The sequence below is a fragment of the Xenopus tropicalis genome, chromosome 5 (assembly GCF_000004195.4).
Source record: "Xenopus tropicalis strain Nigerian chromosome 5, UCB_Xtro_10.0, whole genome shotgun sequence".
NCBI classification, from domain to species: domain Eukaryota; kingdom Metazoa; phylum Chordata; class Amphibia; order Anura; family Pipidae; genus Xenopus; species Xenopus tropicalis.
Genome location: NC_030681.2, coordinates 90,458,833 through 90,481,568, shown reverse-complemented (window position 1 = coordinate 90,481,568; position 22,736 = coordinate 90,458,833). Strand labels below are relative to the sequence as shown.

At 37.1% G+C, this 22,736-nt stretch overlaps 1 protein-coding gene across 1 annotated transcript in view; it reads right to left on the bottom strand.

Annotated features, from left to right (window-relative positions):
• impg1 (interphotoreceptor matrix proteoglycan 1) overlaps positions 1–22,736 on the bottom strand; it is a 105,870-nt gene that overhangs the window by 32,509 nt on the left and 50,625 nt on the right. The window contains exons 11-12 of the mRNA XM_031902889.1: positions 20,278–20,351; positions 18,160–18,850 (exon numbers count right to left, since the gene is read on the bottom strand). Of these exons, the coding sequence (XP_031758749.1) occupies positions 18,160–18,850; positions 20,278–20,351 (765 nt within the window). The remainder of the gene's footprint in view (positions 1–18,159; positions 18,851–20,277; positions 20,352–22,736) is intronic.

The window sequence follows — 22,736 nt, the reverse complement described above, 5'->3', positions numbered from 1 at the left end:
TAGATTTATCAAAATGTGAGTTTAGAGCTTAATACTTAAAAACTTATTGACAATCTGTTCATTCCGATGGGATTTTTAGAAGCATATTTATCAAATGCTGAGTTCTAACTTTCACCCACTGATAAATACGCATTTAAAGAGCCCGTAAGAATGAATAAAATATGGGTACGTTTTCATGTATTACGCTCTAAACTTACATTTTGATAAATATGCTCCAAAGTGCCATTTATAACATAGGTGGTATATGGTTTAGTGTGAAAAATCCATCAAGATATAAAACACAAAATTTATAGAAAACTTTAAATATTTTGTATGTGGCCTTAGGATCTTGTTGAGTCTTCCCTTGGGCAGATAAGACAGCATACTTGATATGATGTGAGTGCATTATAGCTGAATGAATTTCCTTTTGTGATTGGAGCATTGCGCATCTATAGTTCCAATTTGGGAAACAGAGATCCCCTAGGGATTATATATCAAACATACAATCTGCAAAGTACTATATATGTTGGAAGCACTTCTCCATTACTTTAAAGAGAAAGTGCAGCTACAGGGTCAGAATATATGCATTTAGATTAACAAAAGCATAGCACTCACATCTATTAAACAAAAAAATAATTACATTTTTGCCCAACATTTTGATCACACTGAGTGACCTTTGTCAAGCAAAAAAAAAACCCACATAAAATGGTGTGCATGTAAAACCCGACCCCAATAAAAAAAGTGCTTTTGTTCCAAAAATAGACAGCATGTGTAGCAATATACATTAAGAAACAACAGCGCGTGATTGTTGTATAAAAGTGTCAAAAACATTTAATCATATTAAAAAATATAACTTGCGTAATCTCACGTAGTATAAACAAAAGTATATATATATTGTAAATAAGTTTATGTATTAGCTTAACATACAATAACATAACAATAACAAAGCATACACTAGACTGAAGCACCTGTTACCTCCGTAGAAAGGTTTCTGCTACAATGAATGGAAATATAACCCAGGCTTTGATGCTTTAGTTTTATATAGTCACTAATACTTTATGAGGGGCCTTTGTACTATACAGAGGTACAAATGTAACAGATACTTCAGTCTATTTTCTATTATCGGCCTAACAGATACACCATTTATTTTAATCAGTAGTGATGAGTGAATCTGTCCTGTTCCGCTGCAAAGTTTGTTAAACTTCTGAAAAATACATGAAACTTTTTTTTTAACATGCACCTCCTCACTCCAAATACATTAAAGTCAATGGGCATTCTTTCTCAAGTTTTTTCTCACTCCACATGCATTATGGGCATTTTTTCCAACTCCTTTTTTTGTGCATGGGACTTTATTTCCTCCACGCAAATTTTTTTTGCATATTTTTGCTGCAGTTTCACTAAAAAATTTGCCATTGGCGAAATGCGGAATTTTGCCGCAAATCCATGCCTGACAAAAAATTAGCTCACTATTCATCTGCATTTGGGTGTTTTAAAGACAGTATAGTTTACTTCTCTGCAAGTTTGTTTCTTTTGTTTCAGCATTTTACAGTGCTTTCCCCCCAGAATTCCGGTGTCACTGTAGTCGCAAGGGGACAATGTGCTGGGCAATTATGCTGTGCTTACCGCAATTAGGCTTGATTTGCCAAAATGAATGCAACTGCACGTGTGCTTTGTTGGAAATTGTGCACCTGGTGTAATTTCTTGGTATTTGTGGTGTCATTTACTGTGTTTGGCATTTGATTGACATGTGCACCCTATTCTTTTGGTCCAACTGAACGGCAGTGATTAACGCAGGGGGCCAAGGGTACCGCTACTGTCTCTAGTGAATATGAAAGTGGTAGTAGCTCCACTGTTCCCCTGGTTCAATAGGCACGGCTACACTGAGCCTTTATGGTTTTCTAAAATGTTTTGCTATACACATTTTAAAAATAAAATATTTTATATTTTGTTTCTAGGCGCAATCTACAGTGGTTCTCAGGGGCTAATGCCAATTATATAAGTTTATATGCAAGAGACACAGGCCATCACACTGGCACAGGGCTTATGAGTCTGATGGGATCAGACAAAATAGAAGTTTGTTTAAAGCGTGCATCTTTATTGGATATTAATTATGCATGTTTCTGAGCACAACCTTAATGTTTAGTAATGAATCTAAATAGGGTGGGTATAATTAGGGTCAGTATTTAACATGCTTTAAGTTAAATTAGTTTGAAAGCTCCCTTTCTATTCAGATATAATCTAAACATGCAAGAAAACTAGCTGCACAAGGCACAAAGGACTGGGACTCAAGTAATTACATTGGAGTTGTGGTTAATCCATTGAGACAGGTTGGGGATTGTTATTTGAAAAGAAATTGCTTTGCACCTGTAGCTAACTAAAATAACCAGCTACTGAGAAATGTATTTTACATTACCCACATCAATGGGCATAACAGAAGAAAAACAACTGGCAGAGAAAATACAATCTCAATAAAAGAATTACACTTGATCCATTTTCTTTTAAAGAGTCCACCGAAAAAAACAACAACAAACAAAGACAAGTAACTGTGCTCAGCCATTAGAAAGCCCAACATGTAAACGTTTTAGAACATTCATAAAGCACAATTTGTCTTTGTGATATACAAATATGGTACAGATTCACCAAATCCTCTATTTTCAGATCTGTCCGAAACCTGAATCCTTTGCGAAAAATTCTAGTAAATACAAACTGAATCCAAATCCTAATTTGCAAATGCAAATTAGTATAAGAAAGGGTTAAAGAGAACTGTGTGTGGTGAACATTTTTCATATTCGGTGTTTGTGACCACCATCATTTTAAAGGAGAAGGAAAGGCTAAGTCACTTGGGGGTGCCAAAATGTTAGGCACCCCCAGTGAATAAATCCTTTACCTTTTACCCCGGGCTGGTGCCCCTGTTAGGAGAAAAACGCACCAGCCCGGGGTACCTGTAGGAAGCGCTTCCTTCTTCCTCTTTCTTCTGTTGCGAAATCCCTGTGCCGGCGCATGCGCAGTAGAGTGAAAAGCCGACTTTCTTGTTAAAATTCGTCTTTTCACTCTACTGCGCATGCACAAGCACGAGAAACAGGAAGAAGGAAGTGCTCCCAGCTACCCCGGGCTGGTGTGATTTTCTTCTAACTGGGGCACCAGCCCGGGGTAAAATGTAAGTGATTTAAGTCACTTGGGGGTGCCTAACATTTTGGCACACCCAAGTGACTTAGCCTTTCCTTCTCCTTTAAGGGTTCAGTTCAGCCAGAGGCATAGATTCAGCTAAATCTGAATCCTGCTGAAAAAGGCCAAATTCCGAACCAAGTACTGGATTTAGTGCATCCCTAATATGGGGTACATGTCAAAGAGCAATCATTAGGTATTGCTTTGGCATGGAAGCTAAAAAGGTATGTCTAAAATTATCAGAGATCCAGTAACAGGTTATTAAGAACATAAGTAAAAAATGTATTTATTGTGAACATAGTTCTAGCACAGAGCACTGAAAATTACTTTTTCAAAAAGAAAAAAAAAACCATAAAGGAAGTAGTCATCCTAGATGACTTCCCTGTTCTTAGGGCTGTAGCGTATATTAAGGGCTGGTTAACCCAAAATGCAACTCCTAATACTGACTTTATAATTATATACGTTTGCATTGGACCAATAGTTGAAAAACTATTTAGGAACCATATATTAAAACTGGGTAGATACCTGGATAGGTTGCTAAGGTCATTATAAAATATGTTGTCAGAATATGTCAGTCTTGGCATTTTTTAAAAACAAAAAGAAACATTGGTGGACCAACAAGCAGTACAGCCCATTTTATGAGCCATCACCACTGCCAAGTAAAATTACAGTATGTAGTACAGTATGTATTGCAGTTACTATATATAGAAATCTCCACTCAGTATTTTTATATTTGCAAAAATACAACTATCCAGAGTGGAGAAAGAGAGAGTGCAGAGATGTGCAACTAAGGGGATGGAAGATGGAGATGGGGATGGAGAGAGGATGGAGAGAGGATGGAGGGGATTTAGAGAATGGAGAGAGAGGGGATAGAGAGGGGATAGAGATGGGGATGGAAATGGGGATGGAGAGAGGATGGAGAGAGAGGGGATAGAGATGGGGATGGAAATGGGGATGGAAATGGGGATGTAGAGAGAGGGGATAGAGATGGGGATGGAGAGAGGATGGAGGAGATTTAGAGAATGGAGAGAGAGGGGATAGAGAGGGGATGGAGATGGAAATGGGGATGGAGAGAGAGGGGATAGAGATGGGGATGGAGAGAGGATGGAGGAGATTTAGAGAATGGAGAGAGAGGGGATGGAGATGGGGATGGAAATGGGGATGGAGAGAGGATGGAGAGAGAGGGGATAGAGATGGGGATGGAGAGAGGATGGAGGAGATTTAGAGAATGGAGAGAGAGGGGATGGAGATGGGGATGGAAATGGGGATGGAGAGAGGATGGAGAGAGAGGGGATACAGATGGGGATGGAGAGAGGATGGAGGGGATGGAGAGGATGAAGAGAGAGGGGATGGAGATGGGGATGGAGAGAGGATGGAGGAGATTTAGAGAATGGAGAGAGAGGGGATAGAGAGGGGATGGAGATGGGGATGGAAATGGGGATGGAGAGAGGATGGAGAGAGAGGGGATAGAGATGGGGATGGAGAGAGGATGGAGGGGATGGAGAGAGAGGGGATGGATATGGGATGGAGAGGGTTGGGAGAAAGAGTGCAGAGACATGCAACTAAACTGGTAAAGGGGATGGAAGATTTAAACTATGAGGTGAGACTGTCGAGGCTGAGGTTGTTTTCTCTGGAAAAGAGGCGCTTGCGAGGGGACATGATTACTCTGTACAAGTACATTAGAGGGGATTATAGGCAGTTGGGGGATGTTTTTTTGTCCCATAAAAACGAGTGCACCAGAGGCCACCCCTTTAGATTAGAGGAACGGAGCTTCCATTTGATTCTGTTAATGCCTTTAAGAGGGGCTTGGATGAGTTCTTGAACAAGCAGAGTATCCAAGGCTATTGTGATACTAATATCTACAGTTAGTATTAATGTTGTTATATAGGGTTTATGTATGTGAGTATATAGATAGGTCAGTATAGGTTTGTGTGTATGCTGAGGTTCACTTATAATTCAGGTTCAGTAACTACAACTAATGACCCAGTCTGATAATACAAATAAAGAAATTTGATTGGTTTGATTTGATTATTTCTCAACTCCTTATCTTGAAAATCAGGTTAGGTCAGAATGGGATGTGGGGAAGATACTGACCAATCACTGCTTCTATGTGAGAAGTAGCTCAAAGTGTCAAATTCTTTGCAAATTGAGAATTATGTGTAAAACATTTTTAATGAAGACTAAAATCAAGAATACATGGTTAAAAACAAATTGTACGATTGATATAGTGGGTTGAGTGTAATGCTCTGCAACCTTTCACATTTGTTTATGTGCTAAATATTAATAAGATTCATATATTTTTATGTATACACAGGGGAAGGTCTGACAAAATATCCTTGTCTGAATTAGCGTGAGCTTATTCCTCACATCATATGTGCATCCCTGGTACACATTGCAATAATAAAAACAGGACTTACTAAAAATGACTTATATAGTCTTATAATTAAAAGAGAAGTATGGGATCTGTTATCTGGAAATCTGTTATCCAGAAAGCTCCAAATTATGGGAATGCCCTCTCCCATAGATTTAATTTTACTGAAATAAATCAGATTTTTAAAAATTATTTCTTTTTCTCTGTAATAATAAAATAGTACCTTGTACTTGATCCCAACTAACACATAATGGATCCTTATGGGTAACAATACAAGCCTACTGGATTAATTAGTATTTAAATTGTCTGATAGACTTAAGCCGGCCATACACACACCGATAACATCGGACAAAACCTCGTTTCGTACGATATTTGGTGCGTGTATGGTGGCTCAAGGAGGCGATTGATATCGTAAAAGACTGTTGATATCGTCGATCAGCAAGGTTAAAAGATTTTGATCGGCCACCACTTAGGGTGCCCGAGCAAATTCCATGTTCAGGGCTGAATCGGCAGAAGGAGGTAGAATTCCTATTGTTTCTACCTCCATATCAGATGATTCAGCCCTGAACGTCAGTGGAGGGTGGGAAATTGCTACATGTATGGCCACCTTTAAGGTATGGAGATCCAAATTACAGAAAGACCCCTTATTTGGAAAGTATTCTGGATAATGGGTCCTATACCTGAAATATATTTCTTTACTACAAGTGAAAGTGATACCTTATACATTTCATTACCAGTAGGGTATAAAGGCCCAGTTCCCTCCTCCCCTGCTTTTTAGTGTCCTTCTTTTCAGCGCTCTGACCCCAATCACAGTTAGTGGTAGACCTACCCTCCAGTATTCCCCTTTAAAATAGTATACTTTAGATAAATAGCTGTGCTGAAATCTCTGCAGCTCCAGGTCAGATGTGTTTCATTACTTTGAGAACATGCCTGATATATAGCTGCAATAAAAAGCAAAGGTTTACATGGAAGACAGCCTCAGCCTGGGTCATTTATCTTGCTAGTTAAATTAGACTGGCACGCATATTTATAAAAATAAAGTTACAAAAGCCCTACTTATAAAGTAGGCTATATTGTACCTTAACTAACTGCATTACACCAAAACTAAACAGTGTCTCTGGGGAGATTCATTGCAAATGATATAGAGGGTATGGAGTAAGGGTCATCTCAAAAGGTATGGACAAACACATGTTATTTTTTTCTTAATGTGATTGTGCAGTGGAATTTGAAGATCCATTAACTATTTTTTAACTAACCCTTAAAATGGAAACTATACACTATCAATAAACATGGATGCTATTTTCTTAGTGACAGATTTTTATATATAAACATTTCACTTAGCCTTCTGGCCCCAATGAATACGTTGTGCTTGAGTACAACACACTTACATCAAACAATTGATTAGAATGTAACTATAATTAGCAACACTAAGAAACACAAATGCTTACAGGCAGCTTCACCTGCTCATAGACTTGTGCTGTGCAGTCTGGATATTTGGAATGAAGGGGTGATAATATTGATCCTGGTATTACTAATGTGTTGCTGTATATTGCAAGGCTATGTTGCCTTTTTTATATATATGTAAAGGGGATGCCCACACATCTGCCTTGCAATGCTGCGGTTCTACTTTGAGGATTTGGACAGTATTTGCAAGGGGTTTGTTAGTTCTCTGCATGGGTTTTCTCTGGGCACTCCAAAAACATACAGGCAGGTTAATTGGCTTCTAATAAAATTGACTTAACTATATGCGAATGTGATAGGATTGTAAGCTCTGCTAGGGCAGGAAGTCATGAACAATTTACTGTCTATCTTAAAATTCTCTTCTGTTCCCTGTCTAGTTATACCACTAAAGCACAGTATTTGTAGTTAGCTCTTCTCTAGTCAAGGTTTCAATTCCAAGTCTGCAAGGAATCATGGGAACTATAGTCCTGACTGAAGGAGGGCTGGTTTCTGACTTGTTTTTGTAGCCTGGTAAAATGAGAATAATAATAGAGCAAAGAAAAGTTGTATATTAATTGTGGGGTAAGTAATACTCCATATGTGATTATACTTTGGCAGTAGATTGATAATATAAAAAAGGTAGAGACATTAGGGGTCATTTACTTTACCCCTTAAGCAAGGCCTTGCCCCTTTGTGCTTAGTTGCAAGCAACAATACAGGAACTGCAGAATGCAAAGGCTGGAAAGGTTGGAGGTGGTGATTTTAACAATGAAAAGAGCAGTCGGTAACATTGTAATATGTGTCCATATAATAGTCTCTTCTCTATTATATTCTTCATGAGATATTTGCAGGAGCCTAGTATTTATCAAAATAATGTGAAATATGTATCAAAATAATGTATAAAATATTGGTAATTGTGGCAACGCTAGCAAAACATCCCAAGCCAGGGCCATTTATCTTGCTATATCCTATTTGAGACTGTCTGTCCTTTAATCTTACGATATGGCTTATTGTTTTCTGTTCAGTGATTTGAATGAAAAGTTCTCCTTAGGGAATTCCATAGCTTTAATATTCTTGTATACAGTCTGGCAAGGTTAAGTATCACTGGCCTAAGGAAAGGCAACTGACAAATACTGTTTGACATATTCACAAAAGAACTGCATAGCTCTATACCAAATATTTTAAACGCAACAATTTATTTCTGCATTTCCTTATTTAAAATGCATATATTCAAAAGGTTTAAATTGCTTAAATATGTAGATGTTTCTTACTAGTATTAAGATGAATGTGCTGGCAGCTCTAAGTGCATTTGCACAATAAACATTTCAAAACATTTATTTAAAAAATTGCAAATGTATCCATATCATAAAGTACATTTTAGTTATGGCAGAGCAGAATATAGAAAATATAATATGTGATACTGATTTATTGTGAATGGTTAGGGGGTTGTAGCTGTGAAGTAATGGCAAACATAGATGGGTTTATTAACTGTGCTGGTAATTACTATTTTCCTTTTTTGATATTCAGATGGTGGCTGCTCCCCCCCCCCCCATCATTATATCAGACTAGATGGTCAAGGAGGCTCTTACAGAGTGGAATTTTTTCATGTAGAACTACAATGGGAGGTCTTATTGTCAGACCAAGGTGGTGGAATAGGTTATACTTTTGGTTTTGGGGCAGCAAGTCATGCAAAGCAATATTTTGTTTATTTCTTTCTATCTCTACATTTTTATCAAGGTGGAATGGTTTTGAGAGTCTCTTGGAGGTTTGACATAGCAAAAGGAAGTGAAGAGGGTTTCATTTATGTCTGCAAGTGCAGTAAGCAAAGTGATATTTTCTAAGTCCATCTGGCACCATTTGCTGTGTTTACTGCTGTCATTTGCAGTGTTTGGCATGCAAGTGAAGTGGCCGGCCTATTTTATTGGTGCAACTGAAAACCCAAGAGCTGGTCTAGAGGTGACAGTAGCCAAGGTCGGACTGGGGAAGGTGCCCCCGGCGGCTGCGTCCCCAGCACACCCCCACAGGGGCCCCCTTGAGCATGCATAAGTGAAACACGTCAGGGGAGAACATTGGCGGCCAGAGGAAGCAGCAAAAAGGATCAGATCTGGCGCGCCGGGGCCCACCAAGTTTTTTCCCGGTGTCCCAGTGGCCCAGTCCGACCCTGACAGTAGCTCCACAGTAGCTTGCACAGCAGCATAAGGCAGCACCGAGTGTAACTATAGGGAGGAGCAAGAAGCATATTTTTATGCAAGTACCTTTAATGAAAGTGACTTTATAAAGTGCAACTGACAACAGGGAATAGTGCAAGCAGCCCACTGCAATTGTGGGCATAAATAAGTTTTAAGTTCTTAGCCTCTTTTGCTCAGGTGATGGGCCTTGGAACAGTGATAAGGTTTAGAGGATCCCATTGTTTTGGTGTTAGAATGGTTAGTGGTTCCCTTTGGGATATCAAGACCCAAGGCCACTTGCCTTGAGATACCAGTTTAGAGAAGGCGAGAAAAGTGTGGATGGATTCAGATTGTTGTAATAGTTATATCATACTGATTTACAAACATTTTGATATATGTTAAACTATTGTTATTCCTAGCCTAGTTCCTAGTTCTGCAACTTTTACTATCCAAAATATGTTAATGTGGGGAATAGGAAGTGGGTGTAAGGTTAGTAAAGTACCAAGTCTAGTGGTGTTTGGCCATTCACAGTGATGCTTCTAATTGGCTGATGCATGCAGCAATGGTAAAATAATGGCCAGTCTACTTAACCATTTTGATGTGTGTTTACATTTCTACCTCTGTGGATTATTTTGAATAAACACTTGAATATTTGCTGCTCCCTTAGGAGCGTGTCTGCTCTGTAAAATTATTCATAAACAATTTTTTATATGTAATATCTTGAAAATCAGAGTACTCTGCAAGCAGAAATTATACCTGGTGCATTAACCATTTTACAATGTACATTCCAATCTTTCAATGTTCCAATGTTCCATGACATCTTTTCACTTGAGTAAACTTCTCTTCCCAAGCTACCCTACCCTGACAGCCAAATCTGTCAGACACAAAATACAGTCTGTCAGCTTTTATCTTGCTGATAGTTTTGATGAATATAATAAAACCCATCATTTTCCGCAGACTGGTGTGGAAACAAACACTGTATATTTCCATTTAATTCATGAATCAGATAAGTTGTCACTGTATGTAATGCCCACAGAGCTACATGTTAACAGCAGAACAACACTCATAAACACACATTTTTACAAAATGTAAAAATGTGGCATGTGTTTGGGTTTGCTCGAACACACATACCCACACATGTAGAGAAAATATATAAACAGCTTCTCCTTCCCTAAACTTGGTGTTCTCTGACCCCGGCTAACAGGAATGCTAGTGCTTGCACTGACTTTGGGATTGCCATCAGCAGGCCTTAAAAGGATCAATTAAAAAAAAATAGAAGGAAATAATGATGTTGAAATGCAACCTATGTATTGCTTTTAATCAGTTGTGAAACTGCATGGTGTTCTAGTTGTTTAAATAAACAATGGCATATCCTATCTGGTGTAAGTATTTGGGAGAAGCTGACTATTGGCTGCACTAACAATAATTGCACTTGTATTCTGTTTCAGAAAATGGCAGTTTATACCAAAACTGAGAAGGGTTTTTAAATTGTCTAGTATGAATATCTCCCAGTAGGGAGTAAATGTGGAAATAATAAGTCTATCTTTGCCCAACCTTATAGACAAATGAGAAGAGTGAATGCAGACAAAAGCTACACCGATTACCAATAACTTCAATAGCTGCTTACACTAATTGATGAAAACAATAATTTGCATGCTTTCTAAGGTTGCTTTTTTTGGCTAATTCTACGTATCCCGATTTGCTTGAACTGTTAATTTTGACATTTGAGATTTCCATAGATAGATGAAACATTTAAGTCCTTAGACTTAAATGACTTATCAGCAGAATGCCCCCACCCCTGTGCCCAATAATACACCTTAGGGTAGTGGCACATGCGGAGATTAGCTGCCCACGATAAATCTTCACTTTTGCAAGCCACTAATCTCCCTGACATGTCATGCCACCAGCAAGAATGTAAATTCGTTCCTCACAAGGAAACTTCGGGCAACTTCGGAAAATCGATGCGTGTTGTCATCCCACCGGCAATTTACATTGTAGCCGGTGGGATGGCAAATGTGCGCCTGTTAGTGCTCACTTAAGAAGCCCTGGGTTAAAGTGCACTCTGCTGACTTAGGCTGTGGTTAAACTAAGGGCCTGCAGCAATACTGGTAAGGCTGACAAAGGAAGGTAAAGACCCCCTGAAATGTTGGTCTGTGTGTAGTTAATCTGGCTTAATAAAGAAGATATTGCACAACAAGAAGTGGTAAAGTGCTAAAACCTTTCTTTGGAGTATATTGCAATAAATGTAAGGCAATAATTTAATAAATATTAACTGTGATTTGTTTATGTGGTTTTCTGGACATAGCTGCCAAACTATGGCATCAATTCTATGTACATAACCCCAAGGATGTTTCTCGCTTGCTCTAAACTAGAAAATTATTGCTCTGTTTCTCAGCAAGTCAAAAGAAATTTGATATGTTAAAAAAGCTATTTTTGAAGAAATAGGTGGTATGACAGGTTTAAAGTTACGACATAATCAGCTACAGTAAATCTTTCATCTTGCAGCAGAGAAATTCAATTTTGGAACTCCTGACAGCTACATTAAATAAACATGAACTGTGCGTAGCTCCTCGCAGCTGCAGCTGTCCTACTAAATACCATGGCAAGTCTCTCAGCGCTCGCCTTTCCTCCAACAAGCATCATCTCAAACACATACCCTTTGCACCACAATGTTCTTCTGCAGCTGAAATCCTCTAGCATTGTGCCTTTCTCTGAAACATTTTCCTTTAACTTAGCTCAAAACTTGTATCGCTTTATTGTAGAACTCAGCGATCTATCCCTTGTTTACTAGACTATTTTATGGAGTTACAGTGTGACAGGTGTCTTGATTAAGCAATTCATATTCAGGCACAGACACTTTAGCACGGAGTATCTTTGGGAAAAAACATGTATACAAAAGAAAACAACAGAAAACAATGCATTCTTGCACAGACAGATAAAAGGATGTAATTTAATAGAATGAGGATGCTATATTGAGATGTGAAGAACATTGCTGAGTAAGTTATTAAAATACTGAACTTACTCACCCTACCTCTATATAGGAATGCCTATGTGTGTGTGTACTGTATATATATATATATATATATATATACAGTCACAAAATCGGCACTCACCAAAGCAGTAAATATAAACCGGGTGCTAACCACAAATTGACATATCCTCCTTCAGAAAGCACTCACGGTATTGAGAAAAAAGAAAATATTTATTTACACAAAAATGTCTACGCGTTTCGATCCATATAGGATCGTCATCAGGACAAAGACAGGAAGTGAGGTGCGTGTTTAAATGTAGATGCTATCCAATCAGTGTATCCGTGTAGGTAAGCTAGTGTTAACCCATTATGTGCCCATAAAAAACACACAGTGTGTCACTATTGTGACCAGTAAATAAATCTATTTAAATATAAAAAACTCTCCAGTGTGTAACCAACATATCTATTTCATTTAAAACAATCAACAGGTGTATATATCCTTATTATAGATATATGTGTACATCCTTTTTATAAATATATCCCCACTAAAAAGTAAATTAAAAAACATATTCAGAAAGTATTCAAATTAATCCCAAATTAATAGAAGTGTTAGTGCACAGAACTACTTAATATATAATATCACTAAGATCAAAACTAAATATGGCAAACAATGTGTTAAAAGCCCTTTGCTTTCTTTCTGAATGCTGAACTGGAGAAAGCAAAGGAGAATGCTGTGGGTCAAGCCTCCAAAGCTAAACGGACAGACATTCAAACAGATCATATGGTCTTTGTAAGTGATTTTACCCCCATAAGTCAAGATGTCAATAGGATTATTAAGAGAAACTGGCCTATTCTTCAACTGGATTCCAGTTTACCTTTTACCCAAATGTCACCTCCTGTGTGTGCCCATCGACGGGGGCGATCTTTAAGAGACATGCTTATGGTAACTGACTTGAGATCTGAATCGCCAGGTACTTGGCTGAGGATGGGTAAATTTGGATGCTTTAGATGTGGCAATTGTAAGACCTGCGGATGTTTGATCACAGGGCCCACGTTTGCCAACCCACATACTGGGAAAAGGTTTACTATCCGATACAGGCTTTGCTGTACATCTGAATACGTTATATACTGTATTATGTGCCCTTGTGGCCTTTACTACATAGGAAAATGTATTACCATGTTCCGTACACGGATGAACAACCATAGGTCTGTGATTCGTGCAGCCCTGGCGTCCGGAAACTCTGATAGCCCATTGGCAAGACATTTTGTGCAGCATAAACACTCATTGCCAATGTTGCGAGTGATGTTGATTGATCACATCCCTCCCTTGACACGTGGGGGTGACAGATCCAAACTTTTATTACAGAGAGAAGCCCAATGGATTCGAAGATTGGATACCATTGCCCCATGCGGTTTGAACAAGATGTTTTCACTCTCCTGCTTCTTATGAGACAATTGAGTTTATATTTGTTCTTAAGACTTGATAACACGTGAGAGTTTGTGATTGAATGGGATTATTATTGTCCTATTTTATTATGTTGCTTATTAGGGATATTACACTGTCTGGGGCAAACTAAGTCTTAAACATCTACACATTATAGCAATGGGTATTGATATATGATGTTTATTAGTGATACTACACTGTCTAGGGCAAATCAAGTTTTAAATATCTATATATTACAGCAATGGGTATTGACATATTATGTTTTGGGGAGAAGGCACTTAATGTGCTTCTCTATTTCTTTTGTCCTTATGAATTGCTAGGCAGTAATAGGGCCTGACACGTTAGCTAATGTGTTGCCCATGCCTTTACAACTAAATAAAGGGAGGTGGCTAGGTGCTATACACTTATAGGTCCTGCAGTATAATGATAAGTTGTGAAATGGGACTGTTAAGTTATGTATTGAGCCTTAAGTAACAATTTTGGGTCCCATAATACCGGTCTACTTTTTAATTCATGGTTTTAACGCTATAGGTCTCAAAAAATCTTTTTCATGTGTTTTAGATCACATTTTAACACGTGAGTTTTATATGTCACTCTGTTGATGGCTTTTAACACATTGTTTGCCATATTTAGTTTTGATCTTAGTGATATTATATATTAAGTAGTTCTGTGCACTAACACTTCTATTAATTTGGGATTAATTTGAATACTTTCTGAATATGTTTTTTATTTCACTTTTTAGTGGGGATATATTTATAAAAAGGATTGTTGATTGTTTGATTGTTTTAAATGAAATAGATATGTTGGTTACACACTGGAGAGTTTTTTATATTTAAATAGATTTATTTACTGGTCACAATAGTGACACACTGTGTGTTTTTTATGGGCACATAATGGGGTAACACTAGCTTACCTACACGGATACACTGATTGGATAGCATCTACATTTAAACACGCACCTCACTTCCTGTCTTTGTCCTGATGACGATCCTATATGGATCGAAACACGTAGACATTTTTGTGTAAATAAATATTTTCTTTTTTCTCAATACCGTGAGTGCTTTCTGAAGGAGGATATATATATATATATATATACAGGTATGGGACCTGTTATCTAGAATTCTCGGGACCTGGAGTTTTCCAGATAAGGGATCTTTCCATAATTTAGATCTCCATACCCTAAGGGGCTGATTTACTAACCCACGAATCCGACCCGAATTGGAAAAGTTCCGACTTGAAAACGAACATTTTGCGACTTTTTCGTATGTTTTGCGATTTTTTCGGATTCTGTACGAATTTTTCGTTACCAATACGATTTTTGCGTAAAAACGCGATTTTTTCGTATCCATTACGAAAGTTGCGTAAAAAGTTGCGCATTTTGCGTAGCGTTAAAACTTACGCGAAAAGTTGCGCATTTTTCGTAGCGTTAAAACTTAATTCGTAAAGAATCCGAAAAAATCGCAAAACATACGAAAAAATCGCAAAGTACCGATCATTACGAAAAAAACGCAATCGGACTCCATTCGACCCGTTCGTGGGTAAGTAAATCAGCCCCTAAGTCTGCTAAACAATAATTTAAACATTGAATAAACCCAATAGAATCCTATTGGGTTTATTTAATGTTTAAATGATTTTAAACATTTTATTGCCTCCAATACGGGTCAATTATCTTATCTTAGCTAAATCAAGTACAAAATCATTTTTAAAAATTAGAATTATTTGCTTATAGTAGAGCCTATGGGAGATGGCCTTTCTGTAATTTGGAATTTTCTGGAGGATGGGTTTCTGAATAACAGATCTCATACCTGTATGTATGTATATATATATACATACACATAAAACACTGAAATGTGTGTGTGTTATTTATTTAAGGACCAGTATAAATGTGACTTGTAATGCCCCAGAAGTTATAGGATCCCCAACAACTATAGAACCTGTATCCCCTCTAGTGTTTGGCCTGCTTCCATAGTTGCATCATGAAATGAATTGTTTATATCTCTTCATTATACCGTCACCCTGAAATTATTGGATCCCCTACAGCTATAGATGCTGCATTCCCTCTGATGGCTTCCCTGGCTTCCATGTTTGTGTTGATAAATGCACTTTTCATTTCTTAATAGACTTCATTATACTACCACCCCTTAGTTCAAGAATAGATGTTTATGGTTCATTGACCAGAGGAAGTGATGTCACCTCTCTTTTAAAAACAATTAATTTTATTGTTGGCTGAATTATGCAGATGTGTGTGATATATTGCTAGACTGTTGTAACTTAGGCAACAGTTGCACAGTTTGCATGCAACCAGCAGGAGCTGTGCAGGGGCATATGGTATGTGGTCTACTGAGGTCAACAACAGGGTTTATTCCGTTCAGCAGAGAAATCTGTAGTATCTTGTATAAATACAAATGTGATGAGGATTGAATAATCTATGATACAGTGTTTTATATTCAAGATTAAAAAGAAGGAACTATGAAAGATTGTTTCTGTAATAAATACAATCTACCAATATTGTATTTCTAACATATTACATAGCAGGGTAAAATATTGTCCATAATGTAGCTACAGTATGACAAAAATTGACTATTTTTCTAGAAGCTGCTTCTAAGCTGTAGCCATGCTCAGTGTATTAAACGTTTAATTAAATACTCTTTATATGAATGGCATAAATATCTTATGGCTTTTACTGTACTCAAAGGAACAGGTAGCCCACATTAAAGGGACAGTAACACCAAATAATGAAAGTGTATAAAAGTAATTACTATATAATGTAATTCTGTTCTGTACTGGTACAACTGGTGTGTTTTCCTTAGAAAGACTACTATAGTTTATATAATAAAGCTTCTGTGTAGCCACGGGGGCAGCCATTTACAGGAGAAAAGGCACAGGTTACTTAGCAGATAACAGATAAAACCCCATTATATTCTACAAAGCTTATCTGTTATCTGCTATGTGCCTGTGCCTTTTCTCCTTTTTCCCAGCTTCAATGGCTGCCCCCGTGTTGACATAGCAGCTTATTTATATTAAACTATAGTAGCGTTTCTGTTGCAAACATTATATTTTAATTACTTTAAAACACTTTCAATTTTTGGTGTTACTGTTCCTTTAAGATGCACAAAATAGCTTACTCTTTAGCAGATTATGATATACACATAATGTGGTCCAAAAATTACAATAAACTATGTCAGAGCTTTGCATTTGGAGACCTAGGGTTGCACTTTCAATATGTCTTTCAGCCTGTCCAAGAGCTCAACAAGATATCAACATTTTGCTATATTCTGGGAATGGGCATATCAGGAATATTGCATAATTATGCCCTGCAGTGTTGAACAGCAATGAAGTAAGTGATTCAGTAGGAGTAATAGAGGTAGTACAGTTTGATGTTTAGAAAGGAGAGAATAACATGTTATTTTATGTGTATATTATCAAATAATGTTCTTTATGAATATGCCTTTAAATAACACTTTCAAGGAAAAATGTGACAAGTTCTTTGACTTTAAAGAAAAGAAACTAGGGATATAATTACTAGTCATACTATGCACACACATATAGAAGTACAATAAGGATGTCTCACAGAGGGTAATTTTATCCATTGCCTATATAATTACCTAGGCTCCCCACTGACAGTAGAGGGCAGAAAATGCCATAAAATCACTGCTATTTATATAATGCATGAGAATAAGATTCTGATGCGTTCCTATAATTACTATATATGACATGAAAACAGGTTGTGAATAGGTTTTATCCAAAGGCTAATGTAGTTTGCACAGTACAAGTTGTGTTCAGGAAAATTGAAATCACCTTTAAATGGAGGTAAACGTATTTGTTAATTGTTAAATCAAATCAGTGAAATTGGGAAATGTGCACTTGTCTCCAAACGTTCTATTGAGGCACAAGGCAAAAGAAATACTTATGTTTGGTTAGGAATAGCACTCTCAAATATAAAAACGACAAAATGTCTTTATTTCACATATCACTTGTGTCCAACGTTTCCGTCCACTTAAGGAAAAAGGTCCTAATGTGGACCGACGTGTTGGACACAAGTTATATGTGAAATAAATACATTTTGTTGTTTTTTATTTGAGAGTGCTGGTCCCTTACCAAATATATATATATATATATATTTGGTAAGGGACCAGCACTCTCGAATATATATGCGAGTTACATAATTTTCCATGCTATACAGTCTATTAACCATCTTTTCTCAATGCCAATGAAATGAAAAAGGCTTCCTACAATTGTGTGTGTAGGTTTTTTAATAAATTGTGTAGGTTTTTAATAAATATGCATGGCTCATATATTTTTTTAATTTACACACATTGGTAACATAATGTATGCTACACTGCTTGTAATAATTATGACCTAAAGGCAGCAATTATTGGTAGAACATACAAGCCTTCCCTAGCCACTAAAGCACCACACCCGCCACCGGATTCCAAATCCGGGCGCCCCTAGGCCGCCCCGCCCACCTACACCCTAAATTTCTGCCGCCCTAGGCCCGGGCCTTTGTGGCCTTGCCACAAATCTGGGCCTGACCACACTCTTTACACTTACTGAGCAACAGTAAATAATGGTCAACAGGCTGCCAATGTGGGATTCTGAAGAATAAGTTCACATACTGTACCTTTTCCAGCCAAATGGTCTACCAAAGGAAAATCTGTGATATTCTTTATGTCCATGGCAAAAGGATAAGCAGGAGTAATATATGTCTCCACAGAAGACTCTCCCTCAGTCTGGCCCAAAGTTATATGACCATGGGCATTTTCAGTGCTTGATAGTGAAGAATCACCAGATATTTCTAGGAGGTCTTTTACATTTAAAAGTTCTATATCTGTTGTGTTGCTTAACATTATTGTATTAAACTCTTGGATTTCTTCATCGTTATGTTCAGATTGTTCAGTTAGGGTGAAGCTTTCAATATGAGGTACGACTGTTGAATAAACCAAGACAAGGTCGTCTTCATTAAAAGATATATGTTCTGCTTCTGTAAAATGGCTGTAAGACAGCTGATTATCTGGTGTGGTGACTACATTTGTATTCAATGTTTCTAGGTCATTGATATCATTTTCATTGATATGTGAATCATATGCTTCATCAATGGATATATCTTTGTTTTTAATGTTTGAAGAATCTGAAAAATTATCTTCTGGTATAAGTTGATGGTACTCATTTGACTGATATTGTTCTGCACTGAGTGTTGATATGCCTTCTGTAGGCACATGTACTGTTGAAAAATCCATAGGAATGCTGAAATCTTGTTCTGTTGTCACTGCAATAGGATTAACCAGTGGCTGCTCTGCATTTACAGCTTCACCCTTCCAAATAAAGAGAAACAAACAAGTAAGTGTCAGAAACTTGTAATGTTGTGTATCCAAATGTGTTGCATTTGATTCCAGATGGGACTTTATATATAAAAATTAATGTTGGATGTAGTTCACCCATGCATGCATAAAATGCCTTTCTACAGGCAGAATAAAGCAGTAACTGTTCAGAATCCTACCATACTTTCAGCAAAATGCAACAGGATGTAAAGTTGGGTAGGAAACTATATTCTAAAGAGATCCGTTTTCATTTCCAGTAGATGAGATACTATTAAATATCCTGTAGAGCTTTATTTCTTTTAGATAAGAAACTGCATAAGAAATTTAAAACTGTAACTTTTTTTTATTGCAGAGCATGGATTGAATTCGGTGTACAATAAGATTGTACTTTAAGTGCCCTTTCCCACTATGTATATATCAGACACAAGTGTATGAAAATTGATCTGTGGATGATGGAAATTGTTATGACAGCCCATGCACTAAAACTAGCAAAGGTGAAAATATGTGTATTTTCTTTCTCAGCAGGAGGCTGGTACTCAAACAAGGCTAGTTTTACGTTATATGACCCCCTTATTTTTTTAGGTGGTAAAATGAGGAGCATGGTTTTTCACTGATAATACTAGAAGAGATAAGGTAGGCAAAACTTAATTTGGTCTTTGTTTTACAAAGCAACCCCTATATTTAGGATAACAAAGAATAAGCTCCCTGTAGCAGTGACTCTAAAATGTATAGAGTTAGGGTTAGTACATGAGACACCTTTAAGCCATTCCTCTGTTACCTTTCATTAAAAAGGTCGCAATGATGTTGAGGAACTTTGATTCTATGCAATAGCAGATAGGGTGATTTTGACATTTTTGAAGCACTGGTGTTTTGTAGCTCCTTGGAATGGCGACAAACTGCTCTAAATTGCTTTACATTCAATGTGAATAAAGTGAATCGGAATCAATTGAAACACCCAGTGCTATCTAGTGACTGTGCTGTCAGTTAACAGGATTGACACTTGCAGGCTTTGCAGAAAAATAGCCCAAACTGGCATTAAAATTGGGAACTGGGCAAGTATCCATGCAGAGAAGTTAGGAACAACTTATTACTTTATTATTACTTATTATTTATTACTTATTACTTATTATTACTTATTTTAACAGACATCCGGCATTCACTATATGGTCAAGGTACATAAAACCACCTTTATTTCCACATTGGTATAATAACAGTGATGTTTCTGATCTACTTGGTCCTTTGCCAGCTTGATAAGACACCAAACAGGTCTAAAAACATTGCTGTGATTATGCCAACAAGTCCTTGCATGTACAGTATATAGGATGTTTATACAGTTGTTTTCTCTTTATACACCTTCATTTGATAGCATCCTTAACTTTATTTTATTGGTATAAAACTACTTATAAAAAAGACAAATATACCTTGATTTTGGATGGTGGTATGGTCACCAGAGATTCATTATCAGTTTCTAAATGACCAAATGATTTCTCTGGATCTATAGAAGCAGAGATAAACATTGTCAAAAAAAAAATAATAAAGTGAATATTTTAAGCATATCAAAAAATACCAGCAATTTTACGGCATGTTGTAATGAATTATGCAGCTGTTAACCTTATGGAGAATGCTGTACAGTGCTCAGTGGTACAAAGGAGGCTTGTATATTACACCTCTAACTGACTAGGTATAAGGATCCTTTTATGGATTGCTTCAGTGTATAATAAGTAATTTAACCACATAAAATGTGTGCAGTTGAGGGGCATGTGAATACTTTCCTATGTCTTGCCTTATTTTGACTAGGGATGCACCGAATCCAGGATTCGGTTCGGTATTCGGCCAGGATTCTGCCTTTTTTGGCAGGGTTCAGATTTGGCCGAATCTATGGTCCTGGCTGAACCGACTCCAAATCCTATATGCTAATTAGTTTCCGGATTTGGTTCGGTATTCGGCTGAATCCCTAAACCCGAAAAACTGGGTTCGGTGCATCCCTAATTTTGACCCAGGTACAATTGCATGTATTTATTAACTAGCTCAAGTATTAGTTTGAATTATCTGGCCAAAATGTTGAACCAATTTTTTACGAAGCACAATGATGCTGGAATTCTGGGGAAATGGTGTACTGTGGACAAAAAAATTGCAGCACCTTCTTGGGACTTTGTCTGTTTTGGCAAACAAGACATTAGCATATACTATGAACACTCCTATTAATCTTCAATGATTTTTGCTAAATAACAGCAATTTCCATTCAAAGTCAATGGAAAATAATTTTAAGCATTTTATCACCTTCTAATGGAGCTAAAAATGCCCAGGTGACAAAACAACCCTGTATGCCAGTGACAACCAGTGGCTTATGAGCAACATGTTGCTCACCAACTCACCAATTGCTCGCAGTGGCCTCAAAGCTGGTTCTTATTTTTTAATTTCTGACTTGGAGGCACATTATGATTGTATAAAAACCAGTACAGAACCTCATATAGGCTGCCAGTCCACTTAGGGGCTAATAACCAATTGCACCTCTTATTTGGCATTCCCAGGAACTTTGTTCATGCTTTTGTTGCTCCCCAACTCTTTTTACATTTGATAGTGGCTCACAGGTAAAAAAGTTTGGGGACCCCTGCTGCAAGCCATTTTCCCTAACTGTCTTCACAGTAAAATGCAAATTAACCTATTTTGTTTCTTTCTAGGAAGGGTCTGGATAGATATTTGAGCAAACATAGACATTACAGGACTGACCAATTGATTGCCACACAAAAATTCAAAAGTGAGAATAAAAAGCAGATTTTACAAAGTGTGGTGGGTAAAACATTAGCATTCACCATTTGCTAATTATGCTTCTAAAACCCCAATAGAGATGAATAGAGAGTGGTGGAATTTTCTGTGGTGAACTCACACACTTTGATAACTCTGCCCCATAGTTTGAATTTATTAAAAGTCAAGTTCAGGGCAAAATCATTTTTCTTATTTTTTCATGCCTGTGAATATTTTTCTTGAGTTTTCCAGCAATGTATTGAAACATTTTTTTTAAATTCGAACACTTGAGTTTATTTTGCTCAGATGGGTTACAATAGATTTAAATATGCAAAGAAGCACAAGCTCTTCCTTCATATATAGTAGATGGTGCAAAATAAAGCTGGCTTCAGATTGATTTTTTGTTGATTTTAAAAGGAATGATGGGCAAGACAAACACTGCTATGGAACAGACATTTCTTAAGTACAGTAAGTATTTGCTGGGTTGTGTTAGAAGAAAATCCTATACTCACTCAAGTGTTGTCTATTAAACATGACAAGCTGTTTGGCTGATTCAGCGTATTTTTTGTGGAAATCTATTGGGCCTATTTATATAGAGTGAAAGAAACATCATATAAATACAGCATGCTGCACCACAGAATGCTGTCTAAACAACTGGTATTTAAACAGCATGAAAAACACACTCACCTAGTACTTTTTAGTGGATGGAATAGATTCAACAATACAATACAATTACACAAATTCTGTAAATATACCATTTATTTTATATTGTTGTCTCTGTGTAATTCCTTTTACACAGATTTATTGATGTGTTTTAGTAAAAAAAAAAAAAAAATTGGAAAAACATTTCAGTCTAATCATACTTTTAACTACTTATAGACCAACCAACACACACATGGTCTGATATCCTACCTCTGTCACGAGAGTGCAACATTGCTACAACATTGCAATAAAGTAAAAGGATCTAATTATATAAAGAGCAATCTGATATGCATTGACTCAAATGTATTCATTGAAATGCAAGAATTTTAGGGGATTATGTAGTAAAGGTGCCTAATTTGCCACTAGTCTAATCACCTATAGCAGATAGTATATAATGCTCACCTGCTTAAAAGCAAACATTTTATTGGTTGCT